The sequence below is a fragment of the Aegilops tauschii genome, chromosome 5, assembly GCF_002575655.3.
Source record: "Aegilops tauschii subsp. strangulata cultivar AL8/78 chromosome 5, Aet v6.0, whole genome shotgun sequence".
Taxonomy (NCBI): domain Eukaryota; kingdom Viridiplantae; phylum Streptophyta; class Magnoliopsida; order Poales; family Poaceae; genus Aegilops; species Aegilops tauschii.
Window position 1 is genome coordinate 428651786 of NC_053039.3, and position 27756 is coordinate 428679541.

At 47.3% G+C, this 27756-nt stretch overlaps 2 protein-coding genes and 1 non-coding gene across 3 annotated transcripts; 2 read left to right on the forward strand and 1 right to left on the reverse strand.

The window, feature by feature from the left end:
- Positions 1-2800: 2800 nt before the first annotated feature.
- LOC141022948 (uncharacterized) lies at positions 2801-5072 on the reverse strand. Its single transcript, XM_073499238.1, has 2 exons — positions 4134-5072; positions 2801-3634 (listed from the first exon to the last, which is right to left on the reverse strand). The coding sequence occupies exons 1-2, from the start codon at positions 5070-5072 to the stop codon at positions 2801-2803; spliced, it is 1773 nt and encodes a 590-aa protein (XP_073355339.1).
- An 8293-nt stretch (positions 5073-13365) lies between these two features.
- LOC109743106 (uncharacterized) lies at positions 13366-16198 on the forward strand. Its single transcript, XR_005757774.3, has 2 exons — positions 13366-14535; positions 15794-16198. It is a non-coding gene; the product is annotated as an uncharacterized protein (transcript).
- A 90-nt stretch (positions 16199-16288) lies between these two features.
- Positions 16289-18415, forward strand: LOC109743115 (uncharacterized). The gene is made up of 3 exons (XM_020302201.4): positions 16289-16781; positions 17634-17997; positions 18087-18415. Exons 1-3 carry the CDS (start codon positions 16449-16451, stop codon positions 18266-18268), a joined length of 879 nt encoding a protein of 292 aa, XP_020157790.1. The 5' UTR covers positions 16289-16448; the 3' UTR covers positions 18269-18415.
- The last annotated feature ends 9341 nt before the right edge of the window (positions 18416-27756 follow it).

The following is a 27756-nucleotide window of genomic DNA, read 5'->3' on the forward strand; positions in this document are numbered from 1 at the left end:
TCTAGCTAATAACTATGGACCCGAAGGTCTGAGGTAAACTACTCACACTTCATCGAAGAGGCTATGGTGTTCATGTAGAAGCCCTCCGTGATCGATGCCCCCTCCGGCGGAGCTCCGGAACAGGCCCCAAGATGGGATCTCACGGGTACAGAAGGTTGCGGCGGTGGAATTAGGTTTTTGGCTCCGTATCTGGTAGTTTGGGGGTACGTAGGTATATATAGGAGGAAGGAGTACGTCGGTGGAGCAACAGGGGGCCCACGAGGGTGGAGGGCGCGCCCTGGGGGGTAGGCGCGCCCCCTACCTCGTGCCCTCCTGGTTGATGTCTTGACGTAGGGTCCAAGTCCTCTGGATCACGTTCGTTCCGAAAATCACGTTCCCGAAGGTTTCATTCCGTTTGGACTCCGTTTGATATTCTTTTTCTGCGAAACTCTGAAATAGGCAAAAAACAGCAATTCTGGGCTGGGCCTCCGGTTAATAGGTTAGTCCCAAAAATAATATAAAAGTGTATGATAAAGCCCAATAATGTCCAAAACAGAATATAATATAGCATGGAACAATCAAAAATTATAGATACGTTGGAGACGTATCACCCCGCAAAAAAAATTGCGGGCCGGGGCGGGATGCGGGGTCTGATCTGGCAAGTTTTCCTGCCCCGACCCGCACTTTAGCGGTTATTTTGCGGATCGGGGCGGGATGCGGGGTCTGCTAGAGTTGCTCTAAACCTCTCCTATTTTGAGCTTTACAAACTCCGAACTGGAAATCGGATTAAACGCATTAGCTCTAAGAAGCTAAAATTCTTGAAGCTAACTCGGGTCGTAGTGCAATTTAGCAAAGCCAGTAAAGCCGAGCTCCACATTTAGAAGAATCTGGAGTTCCACCTATTTATGATCGATATGCCACCACCCAGGAAAAGTTTCACCTATTTACGATCAATATGCTACCGCCCAGGAAAACGATTCAACCTCCACGTACAGGCGCACAAACCCCTCGAGGGCTCTGACCGAATCATTTTCCCTCTCATTTCTCCCTCGTTTGCTAACCCTCTCCCCGTTCTCTCTGTCAAACCCTACCGCCGCCGCAAGGGCCGCTCTCCCGTCGCCGGCAGGATCCTCTCCTTCGCCTATAGATCCGGCCATCCCAGCCCTTTTCCTGTCAGATCCCATCCTTAGCGCCACTAGTCCCGCCGTCAGCGAGCTCACTCGGGCGCCATTGATGCCTGAGAATGCCTCCCGAGCCAGGAGCAGCATCCCAACGACTGGCCCTCCTCTCCTACAATGGGCTGCTTCCAGCCGGCCCAAGTTGGGAACAAACAGGCATGCGGTCCCATCAGATGGCCTGCCAGCGTAGTGTAGCGCTAGGAGAAACTATAGGGTTGTCGAACGGTTTCCCAGTGCCAGGTGAAGCAAGAAGCCAAGCAAGAAGTTTTTCTCGAATGCCCACAAGCATGCGCATCATATATTAAAGAAAGAAAGGGGTAAAGAGCCCCTGTACAACATTATGGGCAGCCACGCCCAGTCCACCTAGATTACATAAACGGATTACTCATGACCTACCCACCGCGACAAACTACCAAAGAAATCATCCATGTCTCCTTTGAGAAGACCGGCTGTAGCCCACGTTCTGTCCTCCTCCAAGATCCTGGCTCCGATGCGTGTGATTGATGGCGACTCGCCATCAAACACAATACCATTCCTATGCTTCCAAAGCTCCCAAAGGACGAGCACTAAGATCGTGCGGTGGTCTCGCAACCGTCCATCTGTGGTGTACTTGTTATGACACCAAGCCACCAAGGTGTCAACCGTGGTGGGCACCCAATCTGGCCTACCGAGGGACGTGCATACCTCATGCCACACCGACCTAGCAAAAACACACCCCAACAAGATATGATTGATTGTCTCCTCACTCTGATTGCAGAACGGGCATGAATCCTGGTGCGGTAGGCCTCTCCGAGCAAGCATGTCTGAGGTCCAGCATCTGTTCCGCAAAGCCAACCAGGAAAAAAAGCGACACCTCTGTGGTGCCCTCGACCTCCAAGTAAAATCCGCTGTCGGACTGACCACCCTTCCTACGAACTTGGCCGCATAAGCTGATCTGACAGAGAAAGCCCCATTGTTCTCCCAAGCCCAAGAGAGCTTGTCTGGTGAGCCGAGCTGTAGCTGAATGATGGCCACCCGATGCCAGAGATTCACGTACTCGCGCAACTCATCCAAGTCTAGATTCGGATTAATATCCAAAGGCCATGTGACCTCCTATGTAGCCGTGCACATGGACAAACTGTTACGCTTTCGAGGCGGAACCTTAGCATACACCTTCGGGGCGAGGTCTTGGACCCGAGACCCGTCAAGCCAACGGTCCTCCCAGAAGATGGTATTAGAGCCGTCCCCCAGAGTTGTGTGGGCACCCGAGCAAAAGAGTTGTAGAGATTCAGTCGGAACATGGATGTCGAACTCGTTCTAGGGCCTCATTTCATCAGCTCGACGCAGCCAAGGCCATCTAGCTTGCATGGCTATATTCAGCCATCTCAAGTTTGGAACTCCCAAACCACCTGCCCACTTGGGTGTGCACACAATATCCCACGCCACCGAGCACTGCCCTCTGTTAGCCTCAGCTTTTCCACACCACAGGAAACCTCTGATAATTTTGTTCATCGCTGTTATAGTCTTGGCCGGCAGGTCCAAAGCCATCATGGCGTGGATGGGTATGGCGCACAGTACAACTTGCACTAGAAGAAGCCTTCCACTCTTGGGCATCCCGAACCACGCCATGTGGGGAGGCGTCTCGCCAACTGCTCCACCAGGTATTACAATTGTGCATTGGTCTGCTTCCGAATGGTGAGGGGAAGTCCTAAGTACTTGCATGGGAAGTGGCCGAATGAGAAGCCAAGGGATTGCCCCACCAACAGCTTCTGATCATCCGAGCAACGGATAGCGAAGGCCGCGCTCTTGCTCTGGTTGACCCAAAGGCCAGAAGCTTCCCCAAAAGCCTCCAAAATGTCGGCCGTGACAGCCAAATCCATTCGGCCCGGCTTGACGAATAGCATCACATCATCCGCAAAAATGGATATCCGCTGTTTCATCCCAACCCTCGCCAGCGGTGCTAGTAATCGGCGAGCAGCAGCCAGCTCGAACAGCTTATGCAAAGGCTCCATAATCAAAATGAAGAGCAATGGTGATACCGGATCGCCTTGGCGTAGCCCACAGCAGTTGAGAATATCGTTTCCCAGCACTCCATTTATCAGCACCCAAGTCGCCGCCGTGCCTAGGAGATCAACAATCCAAGAGATCCATCTTTGGCCAAACCCCATGCGACTGAGGACCTCAATCAAGAAAGGCCATTGGACATTATCAAAAGCTTTAGTGATGTCCAGCTTGAGCATCACCGCAGGATCTCTTAACGCATATAGCCTCCGCGCCGTGCATTGAACCAGCATGAAATTGTCATGCAAAGATCTCCCTTTTACGAACGCGCTCTGATGCACGCCCACCAGCCTAGGGAGATCATTCGCCAGCCTGACCGCTAGGACTTTGTCAAATAGCTTAACAGCTCCATGAACAAGGCTAACCGGGCGAAAGTCCTTGATGTCAACGGCACCATCCACCTTGGGCAGCAAGGATATGAGAGCTTTATTTATCGCCTGGAGGCCTCACATATCACCAAGGTAAAACGTGTGGAAAGCGCGCATGATATCATCCTTGATGACTCCCCAACATGTGGCATAGAATCTCCTAGTGAATCCATCCGGCCCAGGGGGCCTTGTCCAACGGCATACACTTGACAGTCCGCTCCACCTCCTCAGCCGTAAAAGGAAGCTCAAGATGCGAGAGATCCAGGGTGGGAAGATCAAGTGCGTCAAGGTTGAGTGTGTGCACCCGCTGAGTGGGAGTTCCCAAAAGATTGCCATAGTAGTCATCCACCATCTCCACAGTGCTCTCCTGCCCCATGAAAGTCCCACCATCCCTAGACAGCCGAGTCATATAGTTCTTCCTTCTTCGGTGCCTCGCATGCCGATGAAAGAACTCCGTATTTGCATCCCCATCCTTGAGAAAGAGCATCCTGGATCTTTGTTGAGCTATCGTCCGTTGCAGCAAACATAGGCCGAGTAGCTTGCATTTGAGGGTACGACGTAGAGTGACCTCCCCCATGGAGAGGATCCTAGAGTCAGAGGCCAAATTCAACCGGTAAATCAGCTCCATTGCCACACCAATTTGTAGGTTCACATTTCCTATCCACTTGTCACTCCACCTCAGCAGGGCTTTTGCCGTGGCCCCAAGTTTATGATGCAGTACGACATAAGGGTTGCCCATTGAAGGAACCGATCCCCATGCTGCCTGAACAATGTCCATGAAGCCGTCAACTTTAGGCCAAAAAGCTTCAAAGCGGAAGCGCCGGCCAACCTTCCAATCGGCATTGAGCTCTAGGAGCAACGGGCAGTGATCGGAGATGGCCGATCCCAAGGCTCCCAGAAAGCAGGAGGGGTGTAGATCATCCCAGTCATTCGTCGAAAACACATGGTCAATTTTCTCCAGAGTGGCAAGCTGCTGTTCGTTGGACCAGGTATATCTTCTGCCGTTGAGGTACACCTCCTTCAGTTCGAGTCTATTCAGCGTGGACCGAAAGCGAGACATGATCCTCCTATTGATCACCTGGTTGTTCTTATCTTCAGGGTTTAGGATGAGGTTGGAGTCCCCCACTATGGACCAAGGGCCAACATGGAGATCACGTATCTCACAAAGCTCCTCCACGAAGGCAACCTTGTCCGCATCAAGCTGGGGGCCGTAGACCCCAGTGATCCACCAATGAGACCCATCGTGCGGCTTGACAAGCGCCGTTAAGGTGTTTTCAGTGTAGTGCGGGTTGGACAATGCCACTTGCGTGGCATCCCAAGCCAAGATGATGCCGCCACGCGTGCCAACAGCCGGCAAATAAAAGAAGTCCTCAAATCTATTACCCATGCAGTGACGAACTACGTCCAGAGATACAACTTCAAGCTTAGACTCCTGAAAGCAAACTACAGATGGTTTGGATGTGGCCACAACCTGTGAAATGGCCGTCCTCCTCGCCGGCGTGTTCATGCCCCGTACATTCCACACAAGCACTCTATTTGGTTGTGCATCCATCAGAAAACGTCCACAAAGATCCACCAGACCCGGCAAGTTCATGCCGCACCCACCACACCGGCGGGCTGCTCCTGCAGCGGAGATGCTGGAGGCTCCCAGCCAAAGAGAGCCAAAATTGCCGTGATGTGGCTATCTGAGAGTGGCTGTGAGAATTGCTCCACATACACGCCTTGAGCGCTTCCTCCCCAATGGTCTCTCCTTCGTTGGCCAAGCACAACTTTCTGATGATGGCTTGCTGATGTTTAGATGCAGCCGAGCCTCTGCCCAACCTCTTCGCTAGCCGCACGCTTCTCCTGGGCGTAACATCCAAGTCCCTCTTGGTCCTGGGTCTTCTCTGCCTGGTTGCCGACGGCCTTTGTCCCGAGGGGGGGGGTGGGTAGGCAGGATAGGGAAAGGTATACCCCTGATCTGGGAGGCAAAATCCAAAGCCTCAACATGCATACTAGTGCAACCAAAGCACCCAACTCGTCCTGCAGCATCTCGCCTGATAGCGCCGAAAGGCTCACCATGCACGTAGGCACATCGCCCCCGCATGCATGCAGATGAGCGGGGTCCCGCATGTCACGCGTCGCCCTCCCATGGGCTAAAGTAATCTGGCTCCCACTCGCCACCCGAGGAAGCGGACAGGAAGTGATCTTCCGGAGGAAGCCACGTGGGGTCCGCCTCCCAACCCGCACTGTTGGAGTTAATTGCACAGAAGTACCACAATTGAGGCATCACATGCAGATTGGTACCATGATTGCTAATTTTTGCATGTCAGTACCAGCATTGCTCCAGACTTTTGCAAAAAAGTCTAAACCGCGTATAAACACGTATTGACGGTGTATCTGACTGGCGGGCGCCACCTGTCAGGCGCCGATGTGGCATTTCTTTTACAGAAAACCCCCTACCTTGCACGTAATCACATAAACGCCCAATTATTTTGCGGGAAAAAGGCTCCGGTGAGAGACTTTTTTCGTTCGCAATATTACAACACCGAATCGGACTTTTCTGAAAGTTTTCGTTACGTTGGACAAAGAAATTAAATAAACGAAAAACACACGCCAGCATGATTCGAACCTGCAACACGCGGTGCACAAGCTGGGCGCGATAGCCACCACAACACAACAGCTACTGTGTTAGTGCCCAGGCGTTGTCCTATTTATACATACTTAAATGCGAAGGGCCGGCGGTTAAGCCCAGCTAGGCCCGCTATTTTTATTTTGTTTCGCGTTTGGCTCGTTCGTTTCCCAGGTTTCTTTTAATTTCATTTCTTTTATGTTTTTCTTCCTTTGTTTTTTATTTCTTTTTCTCCTTATTTTTTAATTCATTGGGTTGGTTTTCCTTCTGGATTTTTAACATACTTACTGAACATTTTTTAAGATAGGCTCAATTATATGATGAACATGTTTTCAAATTAGCATGAACATTTTTTTAATGTACGCCGAGCACTTTTTCTGCGTATAGTGATCATTTTTAATGCATGATGAACTTTTCTTCACAAATTTTGAACATTTATTTAATGTATTAAATTTTTGTAATATACGTTGAACATATTTTAAATGCATATCCAATTTTTTAAAAATATATGTTGAACATTGTACATAATGCGTGGCTGGTTTTTCCTAAAAAAAACTTTTGTTTCTGGTTTAGCTTATTTTTAGGTTTTTCTTCCTTTGTTTTTTATTTCTATTCCTCCTTATTTTTTAATTCCTTGGGCTAGTTTTTCTTCTGGATTTTTAGCATACTTACTGAACAGTTTTTAAGATAGGCTCCATTATATGATGAACATGTTTTCAAATGAGCATGAACATTTTTTTAATGTACGCCGAGCACTTTTTCTGCGTATAGTGATCATTTTTAATGCATGATGAACTTTTCTTAACAAATTGTGAACATTTATTTAATATATTAAATTTTTGTAATATACGCTGAACATATTTTAAATGCATATTCAATTTTTAAAAAATATTTGTTGAAAATGTACATAATGCACGGTGAAACAAAAGTAAAACATAAGAGAAATGAAATGAAATGAAAGCTTAATGCACGATGAACTTTTCTTCACAAATTTTGAACATTTATTTAATGTATTAAATTTTTGTAATATACGTTGAACATATTTTAAATGCATATTAAATTTTTTTAAAATATATGTTGAACATTGTACATAATGCGTGGCTGGTTTTTCCTAAAAAAACTTTTGTTTCTGGTTTAGCTTATTTTTAGGTTTTTCTTCCTTTGTTTTTTATTTCTATTCCTCCTTATTTTTTAATACCTTGGGCTAGTTTTTCTTCTGGATTTTTAGCATACTTACTGAACAGTTTTTAAGATAGGCTCCATTATATGATGAACATGTTTTCAAATGAGCATGAACATTTTTTTAATGTACGCCAAGCACTTTTTCTGCGTATAGTGATCATTTTTAATGAATGATGAACTTTTCTTAACAAATTGTGAACATTTATTTAATATATTAAATTTTTGTAATATACGTTGAACATATTTTAAATGCATATTCAATTTTTTAAAAATATATGTTGAACATTGTACATAATGCGTGGCTGGTTTTTCCTAAAAAAACTTTTGTTTCTGGTTTAGCTTATTTTTAGGTTTTTCTTCCTTTGTTTTTTATTTCTATTCCTCCTTATTTTTTAATTCCTTGGGCTAGTTTTTCTTCTGGATTTTTAGCATACTTACTGAACAGTTTTTAAGATAGGCTCCATTATATGATGAACATGTTTTCAAATGAGCATGAACATTTTTTTAATGTACGCCGAGCACTTTTTCTGCGTATAGTGATCATTTTTAATGCATGATGAACTTTTCTTAACAAATTGTGAACATTTATTTAATATATTAAATTTTTGTAATATACGCTGAACATATTTTAAATGCATATTCAATTTTTTAAAAATATTTGTTGAAAATGTACATAATGCATGGTGAAACAAAAGTAAAACATAAGAGAAATGAAATGAAATGAAAGCTTGGCAACGAACGAGCCGAACACGAACCAAAAAAAAAGTAGCAGGCCTAGCTGGGCCTAACCGCCGGCCCTTCGCATTCGTCTCTGTATAAATAAGGCAACGCCTGACCACTGACACAGCAGAGGCTGTGTCGTGGTGGCTAGCGCGCCCAGCGTCTGCAACACTCGTCGCAGGTTTGAAACCTGTCGGGGCTTCTTTTTCATTTATTTAATTTCTTTGTCCAACGTAACGAAAACTTCAAAAAAGTCCGATTCGGTGTTTATCTCTCACCAGAGCCCTTTCCCACAAAATAATTGGGCGGTTATGTGATTACGTGCAAAGTAAGGGGGTTTTCTGTAAAAAAAATCCACGTCGGCGCCTGACGGGTGGCGGGCCAGTCAAATACACCGAACCTTTTTGCAAAAGTCTGGAGACACGTAAAAATTAGCAATCGTGGTATCAATCTGCATGTGATGCCTCAGTTGTGGTACTTGTGTGCAATTAACTCGCTTGTTGCCCACCTCCAGCTCCCAGGAGCCAATGAACGCGATAAGGGGAATCTCCGTCAGCCCCCACTCCCCGCCCCGACAGCCGCGTCGCAACGCACGCCACCCGAGGGGGAGATGAAGCACGAGAAGGTGTGGTGGCTGCGGGGGAGGGGGGCAGCCTCGGATCCAATGCTGGGCACAGGCCCACCACGGCACCCACTCCCGAGTCCGATCGCGCGGGGGAGCTGGCAGCCCATTCGAGACGCTTTTGATGCACAGACTGCGAGCAGATAGGCTGATCCTCTGCAAAAGCCGCGCCATGCTTGTCATGTGGGGTTGGCTGGTCAACCGTGGCCGTTTGAATCTGGTGCAGCCTAGCACATGGCACCGAGCCGGCAGAGGAGCGAACGGATGCCGGCGAACGCTCACGAGCCGGGGCCCTGCGCGGAGCAGCCCCGCGACAGCGGCGACGCGATCTGGAGCGGCCACGCCTATGGCGTCCACCAAGCTGCCCATCAGAGTCCTCATCAGCCGACGATGGCGGCGGCGGAGGAGATCTGGCTGGCGGCCACGGCCCCACAATCCTAGGGGCAACCGGCGGAGCAGCCCCGCGACAGCGGCGACGCGATCTGGAGCGGCCACGCCTATGCCGTCCACCAAGCTGCCCATCAGAGTCCTCATCAGCCGACGATGGCGGCGGCGGAGGAGATCTAGCCGGCGGCCACGGCCCCACAATCCTAGGGGCAACCGGCGGCGCTTCCTGCACGATATCGACCGGATATCATAGCCAAGCAAGAAGTTGAGGGTGTGTTTGGTTGACGTCCTCGTTGCTTTGTGCCTGGCCTGGATCCTGCCTAGAACTTTTTTTAGACAAACTCGCAAAGCTTTATTAAGTCGTCACAATGTTTACAGGGACGGATGGCAGATCTCCGGGGTGACCTAACCAAACACGGCGGCCACCCCCTAGAGAAAGTGCATGCTTCGCGAGAGTGTGAGCTTCAAAGTTTGAGCTCCTAAATTCATGACTAAATTTACAAAAATCAAAAGACGAAGAGTGATCTAAGATTTCATGTATGATTGCTCCATAACTGGGTGCATTCTCCTTCTGGATGTCTCCAATGACAACTTTGCAGTCTGAGGCCACATGGAGACGCCTTAGGTATAGATCATTCGAGAGGGCTAGTGCCTCCCACACAGCCAGGGCCTCAAGAACTTGCGGATCGGCAATGTGCCGAAAAACTAGCACTGAGCCTCCCAAAAACCTACCTGTTGCATTTCTGTTGATTGCTCCTACTGCACCATAGCCTCCATGACGAGAGACCGCAGCGTCGACGTTTACTTTCGCACAGTTCGCCACCGGTGGCTGCCACTGCCTCGGCCTGGGTGCCCGGACTGGTGCAGTCCTTGTGTTCGGCGTATGAACTATGAAAATGGAGCTCGGATAACATCCTTGTGATGAAACCGTTTATGGTCACGGGTGACTGGAAGATATCCTCGTGAATCGCCTTTCGACGCGCACTCCAGATTGCCCAGACCGTAACAATTGTCCTCACAAAATCATCTTTGCTCATTATTTCATGTATATGAAACAACCAATCCTTGGAACATTCGCTCGAGCATTCTTCCTGAACCAGCATTTCGATGAGGTGTTCTGGCGCCAAAGCCCAGACGCTACTGGACATCGGACAGGTGAAGAGAGCGTGCCGCGAAGTGTCCCTAGCCCCACACAAATTGCAGTTATCCTCTGGCGACATATTACGGTGCTTCAGAAGCTCGCCAGTAGGCATGGACTGTCTAGCTAATCTCCATACAAACATTCTAATCTTAGATGGTACTTGTATGTGCCAAATGCTGCTCCACTGCTTACTCTCATGCTGGGTGTGCGAGGAACCTTCCGATTCGTGTAACCAAGCCTCCCGATGTATTTTCATCCTTAGGATCATGCGGTATGCTGACCTGACACTGAAAATTCCGTGGGTTTCTTCATGCCAGCCCCAAAAATCTGCAACTTTACGTGTACATAATGGTATCTTGAGGATTTCCTGAGCGTCAAACGGGTGAAAACAGTACTGATCAGACCCTCATTCCATGTGGCCGTGGTGGCATCAATGAGATGTTTGACAAGTGTGGGCGGGTTCTGTACAAGGGAGGTAATGGGGCGCTTGAAGCTGTCCCTCGGAATCCAATTGTGATCCCATATGTTCGTTGTTTCTCCATCTCCTACCCTTCTGACTAAACCCTGCACCAGTACGTCCCGGCCATTCAGTATGGCTCTCCAAATCTGTGAGGGTTGCGGTCCCAACTCCGTCTCAAGTAACGAGCATTCTAGGAAATACATTGATTTGAGGATCTTTGAGCTAAGTGAAGATTCATCAGTTAGGGTTCTCCAAGCCTGACGTGCCAGTAATGCAAGATTAAAGATCTCCAAGTTTCGGAAACCGAGGCCGCCCATGTGTTTCCCTGCCTAGAACTGGCTGGAGAATGTTTGGTTCAAGTACACATGAGTTGATGCTCGCCTGGCCTGGCAACTTGAAAACTTTGCTTAGCCTGGCCAGTGACCCATGCACCTTGATTAGCCTGGCCCATGCGCTAGGAATGGGTCGCCTGGGTGCTGCTTGGCAACAATTCTTACTTTAGTTAGCTGAATTCTCTTGTGGGCTAGGTCTGACACAAATGAATTTTCCACCATAAACCTTTTTCAGCTAGGTAAATTAATTTTTTATTATATTAATCTTTTAATAAATATGCAAAAATACGAGATTATTTAGCATGAAACCTAAGTTAATTAAAAAATTCGAAATTATTTAATATTAAAATTTACTAATTTTAGTGAATTCGAAATTAACCTAATATACTAATTATTATATTTTATGTGTTTATGCAAGATCTTTTACGGGTTGGCGAAACCAACGAGACGGCCTACGGGTATGCAACGGTTGTGTTAATCCTACTTAGTATTCTTTGTATTTGTCACTATGTTGCTTCAAAAGCAACTAAGTTCTTTCACTTGATGTTTATATTGCGAATTTATGGGATAAATTCCTATCGTCTTTCAGACAGTTCCACCAGAAGGGAACACTTCTTTACGGCTACAAGGTTCTCAACAGACACCACACAGACTAAACAAAGAACTACCGACAGAGATTTCTCTTATAGGATCCCTAGCGTAAGAACACATCTCATAAATTCATAATAGAAAGACCAAGTGAAACACAAAACCACTTCATTTCGACAACATAATTTACATGCGGATTTCCCTTTCGGGAGACCCCGAAGGGATTACAAAGAGAAAAGAAGACTACCTTATGCCTACCTCCACCATATGGAGATACAATGCCTTAAATTCTTTATTACAACTGGAGCTAGCTACTACTACTACTACGACTACTGAGGAGTATGAGGGTTGTGGTACTCAGATGTTGCGATGCTCTGGAGTTTGGTATTGTGTGTGTCTGCAACGCTCAGTCCTCCTGCTTTTCCGCCTTTTATAGTGCGTGAGGGATGCTAGACGCTCCTTTCTTTATTTATCTGCGTCATAGCTAGAGCCTGGAGTATCCCGTAGCTCAACACGCCTTATGCATCGCTGAAGTGCCTCAATGTTTGCACAATCAAGCCTTGCGTGACTCCAAATGCTAGACTGATATTTTTTTTCAGACTGAGAATTTTGTCCAGACAGAAGACCTTGTCGTAGCCGAGAAACCGACTTCTCGTTGCATGGTAAAATATTGTTATGACATGGCTGGGTATACAAACCAGCCCAATATATTAACTCCGTTGCTTGCAAGCGAATCTATATGCATTGTTATTTACACAGGCCAACACACTTTTCATGTTTTGTTGTGTGCGCAATGGAGCCATGCATTCTTTAGTAGTCCTGACTCTTCTTGGCTGAAATCTTTAGCTATAATCTTGTGCTCCCTTATGCGTGCATGCATTCCATGGCTGACATTTTTTTTTGGGGTCTATCCCGCCCATATTATTGATAATACCTTATCAATATTTCGAATCCCATCAATATTCAAATTTTATCAATATTCAGGTGTAAGTACATGCAATCAAACACTCCATGCCTGGCTAGGCACAAAATTGCTAGTTTCCAAGCTGGCTCCAGGCATCACTTTTTCTCGTGCATGGAAGCCAAGTCGTGAACTAAACACGGCCTGACTCTGAGAAGCTTTTGAGAAGCTGTAGTTCGGCCCTTAGTACAACTTTTATTTTATACTAAACCAACGCCAATTAATTTGGATCGTAGGGAGTAGTAGTTTTTCCCTTTTACATTTTTTTTTATTTTTACATTTCCTGAGTTTTTTATTTTTACATATTACTCTATTTCTTTTTGAGATTCGGATACGATATGTTGCTGTGAACCAACCTGTGGTTGGATGGTTAAAGGGACTGTGGTATCCCCTGCCCATCAGGGTTCAAATCCTATCCTGGTGCTCGCATTTATTCCTAGATTTATTTCAGGATTTCCGGCGATGCGCATTTAGTGGGAGGAGACGTTCCCATCGACGACGAGGCGCCTACGGTGACTTCGTAAATCTCAAGATGATATTCCGGCTCAGTCTTTCGGAGGTGCTCATAGGGGTAGGGTGCGCGTGTGTGCGTTCACAGGGATGAGTGTATGCGCGTGTATATGAACGCTTGTGTCTGTACTGATGTTAAAAAAAGATACGATATGTTGCTGGACAAGAAAAACATGGGCCACGGGCTGCGAGCCCACAGCCAATGACGGTGCGGGAGAGTCTTCCCCGTTTCTATCGGTCTCCTTGGGTGACAGGGAATTCCCAGAAGGGGAAAAAAAGCTGAAAAATGGCAGGAGAAATGGCGATGGAGAAGCGTCGGCGTCGCCACGCGCCACCGGCGGTCGCCTCCTCCTCTTCGACCCCCGCCGAGGCCTCCGGCCACACGCCGTCCCCTCCGCCGGACCTCCTCCCGGACATCGCCCGTCGCCTCACCTCCCTGGAGGACTTCTTTTCCCTCCGCGCCTCCTGCCGCGACTACCGCGCCCTCCTCCCGGCGTCCCGCCCCCACCTCGCCTCCCAGGCCCCGCTCCTCCTCGTCTCCCTCTACCCCTCCTTCGCCGAGGCGCTCTTCCACCCCCGCCTCCGCCGCCTCCACCGCTTCCGCCTCCCCTGGGGCCACCACCTGCCCCCCTCCCGCCTCACCCTCCTCTACGCCCACGGCTTCCTCGTCACCGCCACCACCGCGGCCGCCCAGTACCCCCCCAGGCTCCTCCTCCTCCACCTCTTCACCGGCGACCAGCAGCGCCTCCCCAGGGTCCCCACCCCCTTCTCCCGGGCCATCCTCTCTGCCGACCTCCTCGTCGTGCTCTTCCTGCCCGGCAGGTCCACCGTCCAGCACTGCCGCCCCGGGGATGCGCTCTGGCGTGTGGCCACCGCCGATGCGCCCCACGTGTTCGACGATTTGATCTTCGTTGACGCCACCCTCTACGCCCTGGTTGGCCTCCGTCTTGCCACGCTGGAGCTGTCCGAGAGTTCGCTGGAACTGTCATTCCTTGGAGGAGAGTATGATGAGGAGAACAGGCCGGTGGGGGAGCGGTTCATGCTCGGGGAGTGCGACGGCGAGGTGTTGCTCATCAGCGAGGAGCAGGCAGAGACGGTTGTGTACCGTGTTTTCCGGTGGGTGCCTGGGGAGGGAAAGTGGGTGATGATAACAAGCTTGGGTGGGCGAACATTGTTTCTTGGGTTCCACGGATTCGCGGCTTGCATCGGCCCAGGTTTCCCTGAGATTCGAGGTGATTGCATATATGCTGCTGGGCGACGCTTGGGTGAATGGTTCGAGTATTCCTTGGTTAATGGAACTTGTGATGTCTGCTATGCTGAATATGTGGGCGCACCACCCCTGAACAGCGATTCACCTCTCAGACCTCCGGTTTGGGTCTTCCCCAGCTTGATGCCAGCCTGAGAAAGGTTACCCAGATCATTGAAGAACAGTGATGCTGACATGAAGTAAGAAAAGGTAAATTTGATCCCTGGGCTTGCTGTGCTAAAATTTACCATGTCAATTCTGTATAATAGACACTTCATGAAGATCTTTTGTGTGCCTGTTAACTGCTATCTTGGTTGAGGTAGTGAACACTAACAGAACACACTTGTTGAACTTGATCATAGGAACTAATGATACTTTGGTGAATGCAGACAATGTTTATTTAGGTATTATGCAATTCGTCGCAATCTCTCTGAACTCTGAAGCTTATTTAGCCTCTTTCTTGCCTTACTGATTTGAGATTGTTGCAAGTGAGGTATCATATGGAAGAACTGTGCCAGCACCTTTTGTCAAATTTCCAAATATCCCAGGAATTCAGATCAGATGGTTATACTTATACGTTTCCTAGTAGTGTATGGTTAAGAGTCTTCATAACATATGAATGTATCACCTGTGTAGACATATGTACAATGGGGAATATTTCAGAGTTGGAGGCAATATTGAGATAAATTTGTATCATCTTAGAGGAGTTTAGTCATGGATGTTGGCCGGCTTCTGTTTTCGGATTAAACCAGTGGCTCTCTCAACTTGTTTGTTTCTGAATGTAGTAATGCATGTAATGCTGCAAATCCTGTAGAATTGTTACAGTTAGTTCTATGGTAACAAGAAGACCAATAATAACCAACATCGAAACATAAGAGTGTACTATTCTTATATGAGCTGTATTCTTAATACTAGGACTCAGACTACACTCAACTTTTAAACCCATTTAAGAGTAAAACTATCGTAGAGAAGTCACAGTCGAACAGGTTCAAATTTGGTTACATGATTACCTGCCCTCAAAAGTCACGTTGGTGAGATCAGAGGAATCCAAACAATTCCTAATTTATTTACATGGTTCCTACAGATCTGTACCAGAAACTTATATTTGTGCAAACTTGTGTGACATTTCAGACAATCACTTGCTGAGGTCTGGATACATGTTCATAATGTGAAATGGAAGCAGACCTTTGACTTACGTTATTCAGAAATCAGAATCCAATACGCTTCAACTGTGCTCCCTAATAATAACATTTAGGTCCGAGAATGTTCATATACTTATTTGAGCTACTTGGACTGAGTGTGTCATTTGTATTTGCAACAACATATGTTATGTCTGCTTAATCGGAAAATGCCCGTGGAACAATTATGCTCCTACCAAGTAGCACGCTGGGTGGGGTGCAAATCGACTGAAACTTGTTCTGCGTCGTAAATTCTGTAAGCTAAACCCTCTGCATCGTTTGATTTCCAGGCCGTTGATCCTCACCAGGTGCGTGCAAATGGATTGATTGCTGCTGAATGTGAACCATGTGCGGGGCTACTGAAGGTCTTCCCGGATGCTGATAAACCTGGTCATCTTCTCAGTTGTCGATCTTTCCTTTGCGTTTCCTTGTTTTACCTTGCTGTTGACATCTGGTGCTATAGAGCAACAAACATCAGAGTATCAAAGAGAAGCATGGTAACACAGCTGGACCTTCCCTGCAAATTCCTGTGACAATTCATATATGTTGTTCATGTTGTGTGTCTCCTGTCAAAGTTTCTTATGCTACGAGAACATGTATGTTTTTCTGATTCTTGTGGGAATTTCGAGCCGTTTCTGTCGAAATTTCAACGGTCCAAACAGGGCTGCATAATGCAAATGCAGTATCTACACTAACGTTGTACCTATATTGCTGTATTTTCATTTTTTTTAAAACAAAACATTCTTCCATGTTTTAATTTGTTTTTGAAATAAAACGTTCTTCCAGAGGCCGTTGCCTAGGGGCAGTGGGGCTCTCTGTCTCTTTTTGTGTGGGTCCCACGTGCAGTGGCGGCAGGCGTTGAGTGGAACTCATCGCCGTCCTCGTCCAATCCAAACCGCAGCAGAGCTGAGCACGCTGTAGCCGGGAAACGCACACCACGGCACGATGCCACACGCCGCGTTCCTCCGCCCGCTCATCCCGCCGCCTCTCGTCCCCGCGAGGCCGCTCGCCGCGCGATGCCGCCACCTTCGCGGCGTCCGCGGGAGTTGCGCCCCCGGCGAGGGCGCCCCCGGCGCGGAGTGGCTGAGCTCGGCGGTCGGGGAGAAGGTGGACGAGCTGCTGCGGCGCGAGGAGAACCGGGCGCTGCTGGACGGGGTCGAGGCCGCCGAGCGCCGCGTGGAGCTCGCCCGCGCCAAGCTCGCGGACATCGAGCGCCAGGAGGCCGCCGCCCGCCTCGCCACCGAGGAGGTCCGCCGCCTCGAGAGGCGCCGGGACGAGGTACGCGACATCATAAGCCGCGGCTGCACGTAACCTGTTCGATGCTTTGCCTGCTCGGCTCGACCAGTGGTGCTCTGGCGTTGCGTGGGTCACTCGTAGGAGGGCGACCATACGTGAGCGGCCAGTGGGCAGTCAGTACGTAGCACGGACCGCCACCGTCACCCTCAGTGCGCCGCTGCTTATTTCTGGCGCGATTCTACGCTACTGTGGATATGGACATATGGTAGTACCGCTGCCTACCATGTCTCTACCATGTTTGGTGACCGCCGCTCTTGTGTTTGAACTAATGTGGCGCCGACGAACTTGAAGGACGATGAATGGTGCTCTTTAATTGGCCAAACAATAGAAGCTCTCAGTAGGCGCATGTGGTTCGTCAAGGCAATGTGTGCCGTGCAGAGCGGTGGGACTGCGATAGACGGACTAGATGCAGGGAATGTGAGATTTCCTTGAGTTTTATTTGCTCACAGACGAGAGAAGAACTTGTTGAGTCTAGATAGTTTTAAGAAGCCTGATGGGTGCCATATTGGCTTCTATCAGTAGACTTTTCCACCCTTTTTGGTTCAAGGCTTCAGGACGCCCTGTTGTTTGTTTGGTAAACTGAGATAATGAGATGCTTCCATTTCTTCTTCCAACATGAAGTACTAGTGGTGGCATGTGCCATGTTCATGTGGTCCCGTGATGATGAAGCAGAATGATTTATTGGTTGTGATATCAACTTTATATGATCATACAGTTCTGTAATCATCAAAATACCTTTCCTTCAATAGTCATAGGAAGACATCAGTTTTTTCTTGCTTGATGCATTTCTTCATAACATACTATATGTTTATAATGCTGCGTTACTTAAACAAGATTGCAGAGTCACAGCGGGAATTGCTACAGGCAAGAGAAATGATTGATGAAGCACAGTGTACCTTGACTTCTAGCCTTGAGGATCGAAGCTTTTGGAATACGTCAGGTGGAGAAGATATCGATAAAGATAGTGAGAGGCTTGAATCTGCAAAAGCTGCAGCAATTTCCTCTATAATCGGTGTTCTGGCTAGTTTGCCCATATCTTCCTATGAAGTCCACAGTTTGCCCCAACTGTTTTTTCGATCATCGGTTGTTCTCATAAGTTGTGCATTGTTTGGAGTCACATTCCGGTATGCCGTTAGAAGAGATCTGGATAATATCCAGCTTAAAACAGGAGCTGCTGCCGCATTCGCTGTTGTTAGAGGTAAAACTAGATGATGCCATTGCTAAAAACTTCTCGGCAAATATTCCTTTGCACGGTTATTTTCTTCACTGAAACTGAATTGCTTGCAGGTCTTGCTTTGTTGGAATCTGGGAGGCCCTTTGAGTTGAGCACTGATGCCTTAATGTCACTTGCTCTTGATGGTGCAGTTAGTGTTGTTGGGAGCATTTTTATATTTCTGTCTTCTGCTATTGCACTGGACTATTGTTTTAAGATGGGATTTTTGAGCCCATTCCCTGCAAGGAAACAATAGGTTCTGTGAATAATCAGGAATGTCAACACATATATTGGCTACTGCATTGTAATATGTAATGTTGCTGATTTCTTAGATTCATGATGGCAAATATTTCCCTGTGCAACCACCGTTTCCTCAAGTTTATCAAATAATGCTTTCTGTTTATTAGCTGTATCTTGTCTTGTTTCCTCAAATCTTATACTCCCTCTGTCCCAAAATAAGTGTCTTTGATTTAGTACAACTTTGTTGTGTAATTGAATTTTGCTTCCTTTGTATGTGTTCGTCCTGTATGATTGACTGGCCCCGAATGCAATTATTTGTTTCTGTTCCTCCCATATCATTGATCTTCGTCCCCAGTGGAATATTTGATTTTCTCTTGAATTAAATGCTTTCGATATCTGTTTCACAGGTTTCACACCAGCCTTTTGTGAAATGTTGCACAACCTTGTATCCGGTTCTCAGTTCAAAAAAGAAAAAGAAAATCTGGCATGTCCATGTATCAATCTTCATCTTTGCGCGGTGGGAATTCCCTACTCCTTATGATCGTCCAATGTTTTGAAATACTAATGAAGAAGCAACATTGTGTGATAGCTTTCTTATTAATGCTATGTACAGTACTTGTCTACTACTGTTCTTCCATCCATTTCTTGATTGCTGTTGAGCAACTAGCTGCTGAACTGTGCTGAAATTTGATACAGTGTTATTCTGGTATTTCATAAAGCGCCAAGCTGGATGGAGCCTGGGGACATGTTATTGCATTACAAATATGGGTCCGCGTGAAGTTGCTACTGTAGATAGATGGATGTAGAGCGGGCATTTCTGCTCTTGTGAGATTTGGCTACATGTACCTGGGGCTCTCTTCATCCATCAAGATTGTGGACGCAGCCTGTAACTGTTGAAAGTCGGAGCTTGCTGGCATTGCAAAGAAGACATGCATGTCTCAGCTCCATGCTGAATGGTGGTGGTGGTGGGGGATTGTGCAGGGAAAGCGTCTTATGAACCGTCATACGGACAAAGGTTGCCTCTCGTGTTCTCTTGTATTATTATTTTGATGATAACCTGATGAACGTGGTATTATCTTGCACGTATGGTTAATGTTGACCAGTTTTGGAGCAAACAGCCACACGTGGTCTGTCATGAGAACATCTTTGGATGCATTGTATGTGGTAAGCTAATTAGAGAGAGAGAACAAATGTAAACCACCTATATGTTTGCCTCTTGCTATTGTATATACAATGATTTTTTTCGAACCTGACCCTTGAAACTTCCTAACGTGTTTCAGCAGAAAATTTTCCCAATAGCTTGCACATACTTTCTTCATTTGCTTCAATATAAAGAATGCAAGATCAAACATCTCAGTTCATAGAACATGATTGCCTTGACATGGCATACAGCTTGAAAAAGGCACCAAAAACATCATCAACATTTGAATACTAATTAGTCCCGAGGGAGGGATGGGGGTATTGGGGAGGGGCATTCTTACTCTTGTACCATCCAGGTTGAATGCAAAATTGATATAGATCACTTGAGAAATTGTAGCAAAGAAAAGAGAATAAACAGTATTGACATCTAAAAATGTGGATATTAGCAACCTGCAACCGTACTATTACTTTTAAAAATGCAAGCAAAATACTGGGGACATGTGACCGAACTTCTGCCCACAAGTTATACGTATCTGCCAGCCATTAGCTGCCAATGTAGTTCTACACTGGGACTGGTAGAACCAGGGGTCCTACCGGACCTGCTCCGGAGGTTGTAGGGAAAGGATGGAGCGGGACGGGGCGATGATCGGGCGCGCCGGCGGCTGGGCGCTGTCGCGTCAGAGGGAGAAGGCGGCGGCGGCTAGGGTTCCGGCTCCTCTGGGAGCCGGGCAATAGGGATAATAATATTCTTATTGCTTAATTCCAAAAAGAGTCTTACAGCCTATATTTATAACTTAGATAACTTGCATAAGAATTAACCTAAGATAACTGGTGGGCCAAGCCCCTAACTACTGCCCGGTGGGCCTCCTCCGGCTATAAGCTAAACCGGTCATAACACTTCTCCCCGCCTGCACAAACAGCTCGTCCTCGAGCTGTAAGGTGGGGAAGCTGAAAGATCGTCGATGTCGCCTAGAGGGGGAGGGGGGGGGGGGGGTGAATAGGCGCTTTAAAATAATTACGGTTGAGGCTTGAACAAATGCGGAATAAACCTAGCGGTTAATTTGTCAAGCACAAAACCTACAACAACTAGGCTCACCTATGTGCACCAACAACTTATGCTAAGCAAGAAAACCTACTTAGGTGATACCAAGATATATGACAAGAAACAATATGGCTATCACAAAGTAAAGTGCATAAGTAAAGGGCTCGGGTAAGAGATAACCGAGGCACGCGGAGACGACGATGTATCCCAAGTTCACACCCTTGCGGATGCTAATCTCCGTTTGGAGCGGTGTGGAGGCACAATGCTCCCCAAGAAGCCACTAGGGCCACCGTAATCTCCTCACGCCCTCGCACAATGCAAGATGCCGTGATTCCACTAAGGGACCCTTGAGGGCGGTCACCGAACCCGTACAAATGGCAACCCTTGGGGGCGGTCACGGAACCCGTACACTTTGGCAACCCTTGGGGGCGGTCACCGGAACCCGTCAAATTGCTCGGGGCGATCTCCCCAACCTAATTGGAGACACCGACGCTTGCCCGGAGCTTTACACCACAATGATTGAGCTCCGAACACCACCAACCGTCTAGGGCGCCCAAGCACCCAAGAGGAACAAGCTCAAGGGTACCAAGCACCCAAGAGTAATAAGCTTCTCAACTTGTAACTTCCACGTATCACCGTGGAGAACTCAAACCGATGCACCAAATGCAATGGCAAGGGCACACGGAGTGCCCAAGTCCTTCTCTCTCAAATCCCACCGAAGCAACTAATGCTAGGGAGGAAAATGAGAGGAAGAACAAGAAGGAGAACACCAAGAACTCCAAGATCTAGATCCAAGGGGTTCCCCTCACATAGAGGAGAAAGTGATTGGTGGAAATGTGGATCTAGATCTCCTCTCTCTTTTCCCTCAAAAACTAGCAAGAATCCATGGAGGGATTGAGAGTTAGCAAGCTCGAAGAAGGTCAACAATGGGGGAAGAACACGAGCTCCAAGGATAAGGTTCAATGGGGAAGAAGACCCCCTTTTATAGGTGGGGAAAAATCCAACCGTTATGCTCACAGCCAGCACAGAGCGGTACTACCGCTAGGGCAGTAGTACCCCTTTGAAAAACAACAGCGAGGAGGCAAAAGGCCAGTAGAACCGCCGGAGCGGTACTACCGCTCGTCCCCACGGTACTACCGCTCGACCTCACGATACTACCGCAAGTGGTAGCGGTACTACTGCTTGCGAGCGGTACAAAAAAAATTACTTCCGTGCCTACTTCCGCTGAGCAAAACACGAGATTTTGGTCCGGAGCGGTACTACCGCTCAGGAGCCGCGGTAGTACAGCTCTGGAGCGGTACTACCGCTCAGGAGCCACGGTAGTACCGCTCCCAAGAGCGGTACTAAAAAATTACATCCGCAGCAGCCCCTTTAAAGGACACCAAAACTGACACAACTTCTGCAAACGGACTCCGAATTCGACGAAACCAAGTTTGTTGGAAAGCTAGCGAAAAGGGCTAACACAATCTTGATAGAAATACCAATAAGAAGCAAATGAGAAAAGGCCCAAAAGAAAATGGTGAGAACCCTTCCTCGGATAAGACCGGTAAAACCTCCAACATCGAAAACATCATAGAAGATGCATGCAAACTCCGATTTCGATGAACTCAAGCTTGTCATCAAGATGACCATAAGCTCTAAGACTCACAAAGAGAACCAAACAAGAACCAAGAAACATGATGCAATGATGCAATGGTTTGAGCTCTCGACGAACGATACGATCAAGCTACTCACTTGAGAGCCCCCCTTGATAGTACGACTATCGATCATATAACCCGGTCTCCCAACTACCACCATGAGACCGGTAAAATAGAAAACCTATCAAGGGCAAACCTTTGCCTTGCACATGGTCCACTTGAGCTAGATGATGACGATCTTGACAACCTCAAGTTGGACCACCTTTCTTGATTGCGTTGGCTCGATGAAGACTAGATGATTACTCCCCCATAGTCCACTATGGGTGAGCCACTCTTCGGCACATCTTCACAAGTCCATTGTCACCACAATGGATGGCAAGCTTCAAGCACTTGATCTCTTCGTGATGCTCCACTTGAACTTGCACACGGCAACCTTGATGACGATCACCACTTGATGTCATCCTCTCCATGGGTTGAGTGATATCTTCCTCTTGACGCAAGCCCATGAACACGTACCTAACCCCACACAGAACTCTCACATAGACCATGGGTTAGTACACAAAGCACAATGGACAATGATTACCATACCATGGGATCACTTGATCCCTCTCGGTACATCTTCTACGCTTTGTGAGTTGATCAACTTGATTCACTCTTGACTTAGTCTTGATCAACCTAGAATCTTTCCAACTCTCGGATGATGTCTTGAAGGTAAACATGAATGATCACACAATCTTCTTCTTCAAGACATGCTTGCAATAAGCTCAACTCTCACATGACCAATCTTTGGATAATTCCTTAATAGCACCTTGGTCAACACAAACTCTCCTTGAAACCAACACATGTACTCCAAGAAAAGCCTATGGACAAAACCTTCAAATATGACTCAAGGCAACCATTAGTCCATAGAGATTGTCGTCAATTACCAAAACCAAACATGGGGGCACCACATGTTCTTTCAATCTCCCCCATTTTGGTAATTGATGACAATCACTTTCAAGAGAGTTTATATAAAGAATTATGCATCACCATGCAATGCAACAACCAATGATGCATGAGTAAGAGATGCAAATGCTTAGGAACAAAACCAAAGCAAGAGGAGAGAATTCTCTAAACTTCTCCACAAAACTCTCTGAAACTTCTCCTCCATTGGCATCGATTGCGAAAATGGGAGAAAAGCTTAGAAGGCCAATATAAATTGTGTTCCTCCATAATTTGTGTATTTCTCAACAAGAGAGTGGAATGCAATACACAAGTTTGACGGTAAATACTAGGAGGAAAACAAACTATATTTAGGCCCAAAGTTTACAAAAGAAAGATATGCCACAAAGACATAAGAAAGAGAGAAACAAGCAAACAAGCAATCAAAAGATACCAATTGAAGCAAGCAATCAACGGATATCAATTGAGCCAACTAGACCAATGATCCTACGTGCCACATGAATGAAATAAATTATGATATGAGCAAAGGAGTGTTCTAGAGAAACTAGAGAAGCTCCCCATGATTTGTGCACAATTTAGTTTTGTAACTGTTGGAAATATGCCCTAGAGGCAATAATAAATGGTTATTATTATATTTATTTGTTCATGATAATTGTCTATTGTTCATGCTATAATTGTGTTATCCGGAAATCGTAATACATGTGTGAATACATAGACCACAACGTGTCCCTAGTAAGCCTCTAGTTGACTAGCTCGTTGATCAACAGATAGTCATGGTTTCCTGACTATGGACATTGGATGTCATTGATAACGGGATCACATCATTAGGAGAATGATGTGATGGACAAGACCCAATCCTAAGCATAGCTCAAAGATCGTGTAGTTCGTTTGCTAGAGCTTTTCCAATGTCAAGTATCTTTTCCTTAGACCATGAGATCGTGCAACTCCCGGATACCGTAGGAGTGCTTTGGGTGTACCCAACGTCACAACGTAACTGGGTGACTATAAAGGTACACTACGGGTATCTCCGAAAGTGTCTGTTGAGTTGGCACGGATCGAGACTGGGATTTGTCACTCCGTATGACGGAGAGGTATCTCTGGGCCCACTCGGTAATGCATCATCATAATGAGCTCAATGTGACTAAGGAGTTAGCCACGGGATCATGCATTACGGTACGAGTAAAGAGACTTGCCGGTAACGAGATTGAACAAGGTATTGGGATACCGACGATCGAATCTCGGGCAAGTAACATACCGTTTGACAAAGGGAATTGTATACGGGATTGATTGAATCCTCGACATCGTGGTTCATCCGATGAGATCATCGTGGAACATGTGGGAGCCAACATGGATATCCAGATCCCACTGTTGGTTATTGACTGGAGAGGCGTCTCGGTCATGTCTGCATGTCTCCCGAACCCGTAGGGTCTACACACTTAAGGTTCGGTGACGCTAGGGTTGTAGAGATATTAGTATGCGGAAACCCGAAAGTTGTTCGGAGTCCCGGATGAGATCCCGGACGTCACGAGGAGTTCCGGAATGGTCCGGAGGTGAAGAATTATATATGGGAAGTCCAGTTTCGGCCACCGGGAAAGTTTCGGGGGTTATCGGTATTGTACCGGGACCACCGGAAGGGTCCCGGGGGTCCACCGGGTGGGGCCACCTGTCCCGGAGGGCCCCATGGGCTGAAGTGGGAAGGGAACCAGCTCTTAGTGGGCTGGGGCGCCCGCCTTTGGGCCTCCCCCTGCGCCTAGGGTTGGAAACCCTAGGGGTGGGGGGCGCCCCACTTGGCTTGGGGGGAAGCCACCCCCCTTTCCCCTTGGCCGCCGCCCCCCCATGTAGATTGGTTCCAGGGCCGGCGCCCCCCTCCAAGGGGCCTATAAATAGTGGGGGGGGGAGGGAGGGCAGCAATACCACAGCCCCTGGCGCCTCCCTCTCCCCCTGCAACACCTCTCCCTCTCGCAGAAGCTTGGCGAAGCCCTGCCGAGATCCCGCTACATCCACCACCACGCCGTCGTGCTGCTGGATCTCCATCAACCTCTCCTTCCCCCTTGCTGGATCTAGAAGGAGGAGACGTCGCTGCTCCGTACGTGTGTTGAACGCGGAGGTGCCGTCCGTTCGGCACTCGGTCATCGGTGATTTGGATCACGACGAGTACGACTCCATCAACCCCGTTCATTGGAACGCTTCCGCTCGCGATCTACAAGGGTATGTAGATGCACTCCTTTCCCCTCGTTGCTAGTATATTCCATAGATGGATCTTGGTGATGCGTAGGAAATTTTAAAATTTTGCTACGATCCCCAACGGTGGCATCATGAGCCAGGCCTATGCGTAGTTACTATGCACGAGTAGAACACAAAGCAGTGGTGGGCGTAGATGTTGCCAATTCTTCTTGCCGCTACTAGTCTTATCTTGTTTCGGCGGTATTGTGGGATGAAGCGGCCCGGACCGACCTTACACGTACGCTTACGTGAGACAGGTTCCACCGACTGACATGCACTAGTTGCATAAGGTGGCTAGCGGGTGTCTGTCTCTCCCACTTTAGTCGGAACGGATTCGGTGAAAAGGGTCCTTATGAAGGGTAAATAGAAATTGGCATATCACGTTGTGGTTTTACGTAGGTAAGAAATGTTCTTGCTAGAAACCTATACAAGCCACGTAAAAACTTGCAACAACAATTAGAGGACGTCTAACTTGTTTTTGCAGCATGTGCTATGTGATGTGATATGGCCAGAAGATGTGATGAATGATATATGTGATGTATGAGATTGATCATATTCTTGTAATAGGAATCACGACTTGCATGTCGATGAGTATGACAACCGGCAGGAGCCATAGGAGTTGTCTTTATTTTTTGTATGACCTGCGTGTCATTGAATAACGCCATGTAAATTACTTTACTTTGTTGCTAAACGCGTTAGCCATAGAAGTAGAAGTAATCGTTGGCGTGACAACTTCATGAAGACACAATGATGGAGATCATGGTGTCATGCCGGTGACGAAGATGATCATGGTGCCCCGAAGATGGAGATCAAAGGAGCAAAATGATATTGGCCATATCATGTCACTATTTGATTGCATGTGATGTTTATCATGTTTTGCATCTTATTTGCTTAGAACGACGGTAGTAAGTAAGATGATCCCTTATAATAATTTCAAGAAAGTGTTCCCCCTAACTGTGCACCATTGCGAAGGTTCGTTGTTTCGAAGCACCACGTGATGATCGGGTGTGATAGATTCTAACGTTCGCATACAACTGGTGTTGACGAGCCTAGCATGTACAGACATGGCCTCGGAACACACGCAATACACTTAGGTTGACTTGACGAGCCTAGCATGTACAGACATGGCCTCAGAACACGGAGGACCGAAAGGTCGAGCATGAGTCGTATAGAAGATACGATCAACATGGAGATGTTCACCGATCTTGACTAGTCCGTCTCACGTGATGATCGGACACGGCCTAGTTAACTCGGATCATGTTTCACTTAGATGGCTAGAGGGATGTCTATCTGAGTGGGAGTTCATTGAATAATTTGATTATATGAACTTAATTATCATGAACTTAGTCTAAAATCTTTACAATATGTCTTGTAGATCAAATGGCCCACGTTGTCCTCAACTTCAACGCGTTCCTAGAGAAAACCAAGCTGAAAGATGATGGCAGTAACTATACGGACTAGGTCCGGAACCTGAGGATCATCCTCATAGCTGCCAAGAAAGATTATGTCCTAGAAGCACCGCTAGGTGAAGCACCAATCCCAGAGAACCAAGACGTTATGAACGCTTGGCAATCACGTGCTGATGATTACTCCCTCGTTCAGTGCGGCATGCTTTACAGCTTAGAACCGGGGCTCCAAAAGCGTTTTGAGAAGCATGGAGCATATGAGATGTTCGAAGAGCTGAAAATGGTTTTCCAAGCTCATGCCCGGGTCGAGAGATATGAAGTCTCCGACAAGTTCTTCAGCTGTAAAATGGAGGAAAATAGTTCTGTTAGTGAGCACATACTCAGAATGTCTGGGTTGCACAACCGCTTGTCTCAGCTGGGAGTTAATCTCCCAGATGACGCGGTCATTGACAGAATCCTTCAGTCGCTCCCACCAAGCTACAAGAGCTTTGTGATGAACTTCAATATGCAGGGGATGGAAAAGACCATTCCTGAGGTATATTCAATGCTGAAATCAGCGGAGGTGGAGATCAAAAAGGAACATCAAGTGTTGATGGTGAATAAAACCACTAAGTTCAAGAAAGGCAAGGGTAAGAAGAACTTCAAGAAGGACGACAAGGGAGTTGCCGGCCCGGTAAGCCAGTTGCCGGGAAGAAGTCGAAGAATGGACCCAAGCCTGAGACTGAGTGCTTTTATTGCAAGGGAAGTGGTCACTAGAAGCGGAACTGCCCCAAATACTTAGCGGACAAGAAGGCCGGCAACACCAAAGGTATATGTGATATACATGTAATTGATGTGTACCTTACCAGTACTCGTAGTAGCTCCTGGGTATTTGATACCGGTGCGGTTGCTCATATTTGTAACTCAAAACAGGAACCGCGGAATAAGCGGAGACTGGCGAAGGACGAGGTGACGATGCGCGTCGGGAATGGTTCCAAGGTCGATGTGATCGCCGTCGGCACGCTACCTCTGCATTTACCTACGGGATTAGTTTTAAACCTCAATAATTGTTATTTAGTGCCAGCTTTGAGCATGAACATTGTATCTGGATCTCATTTAATTCGAGATGGCTACT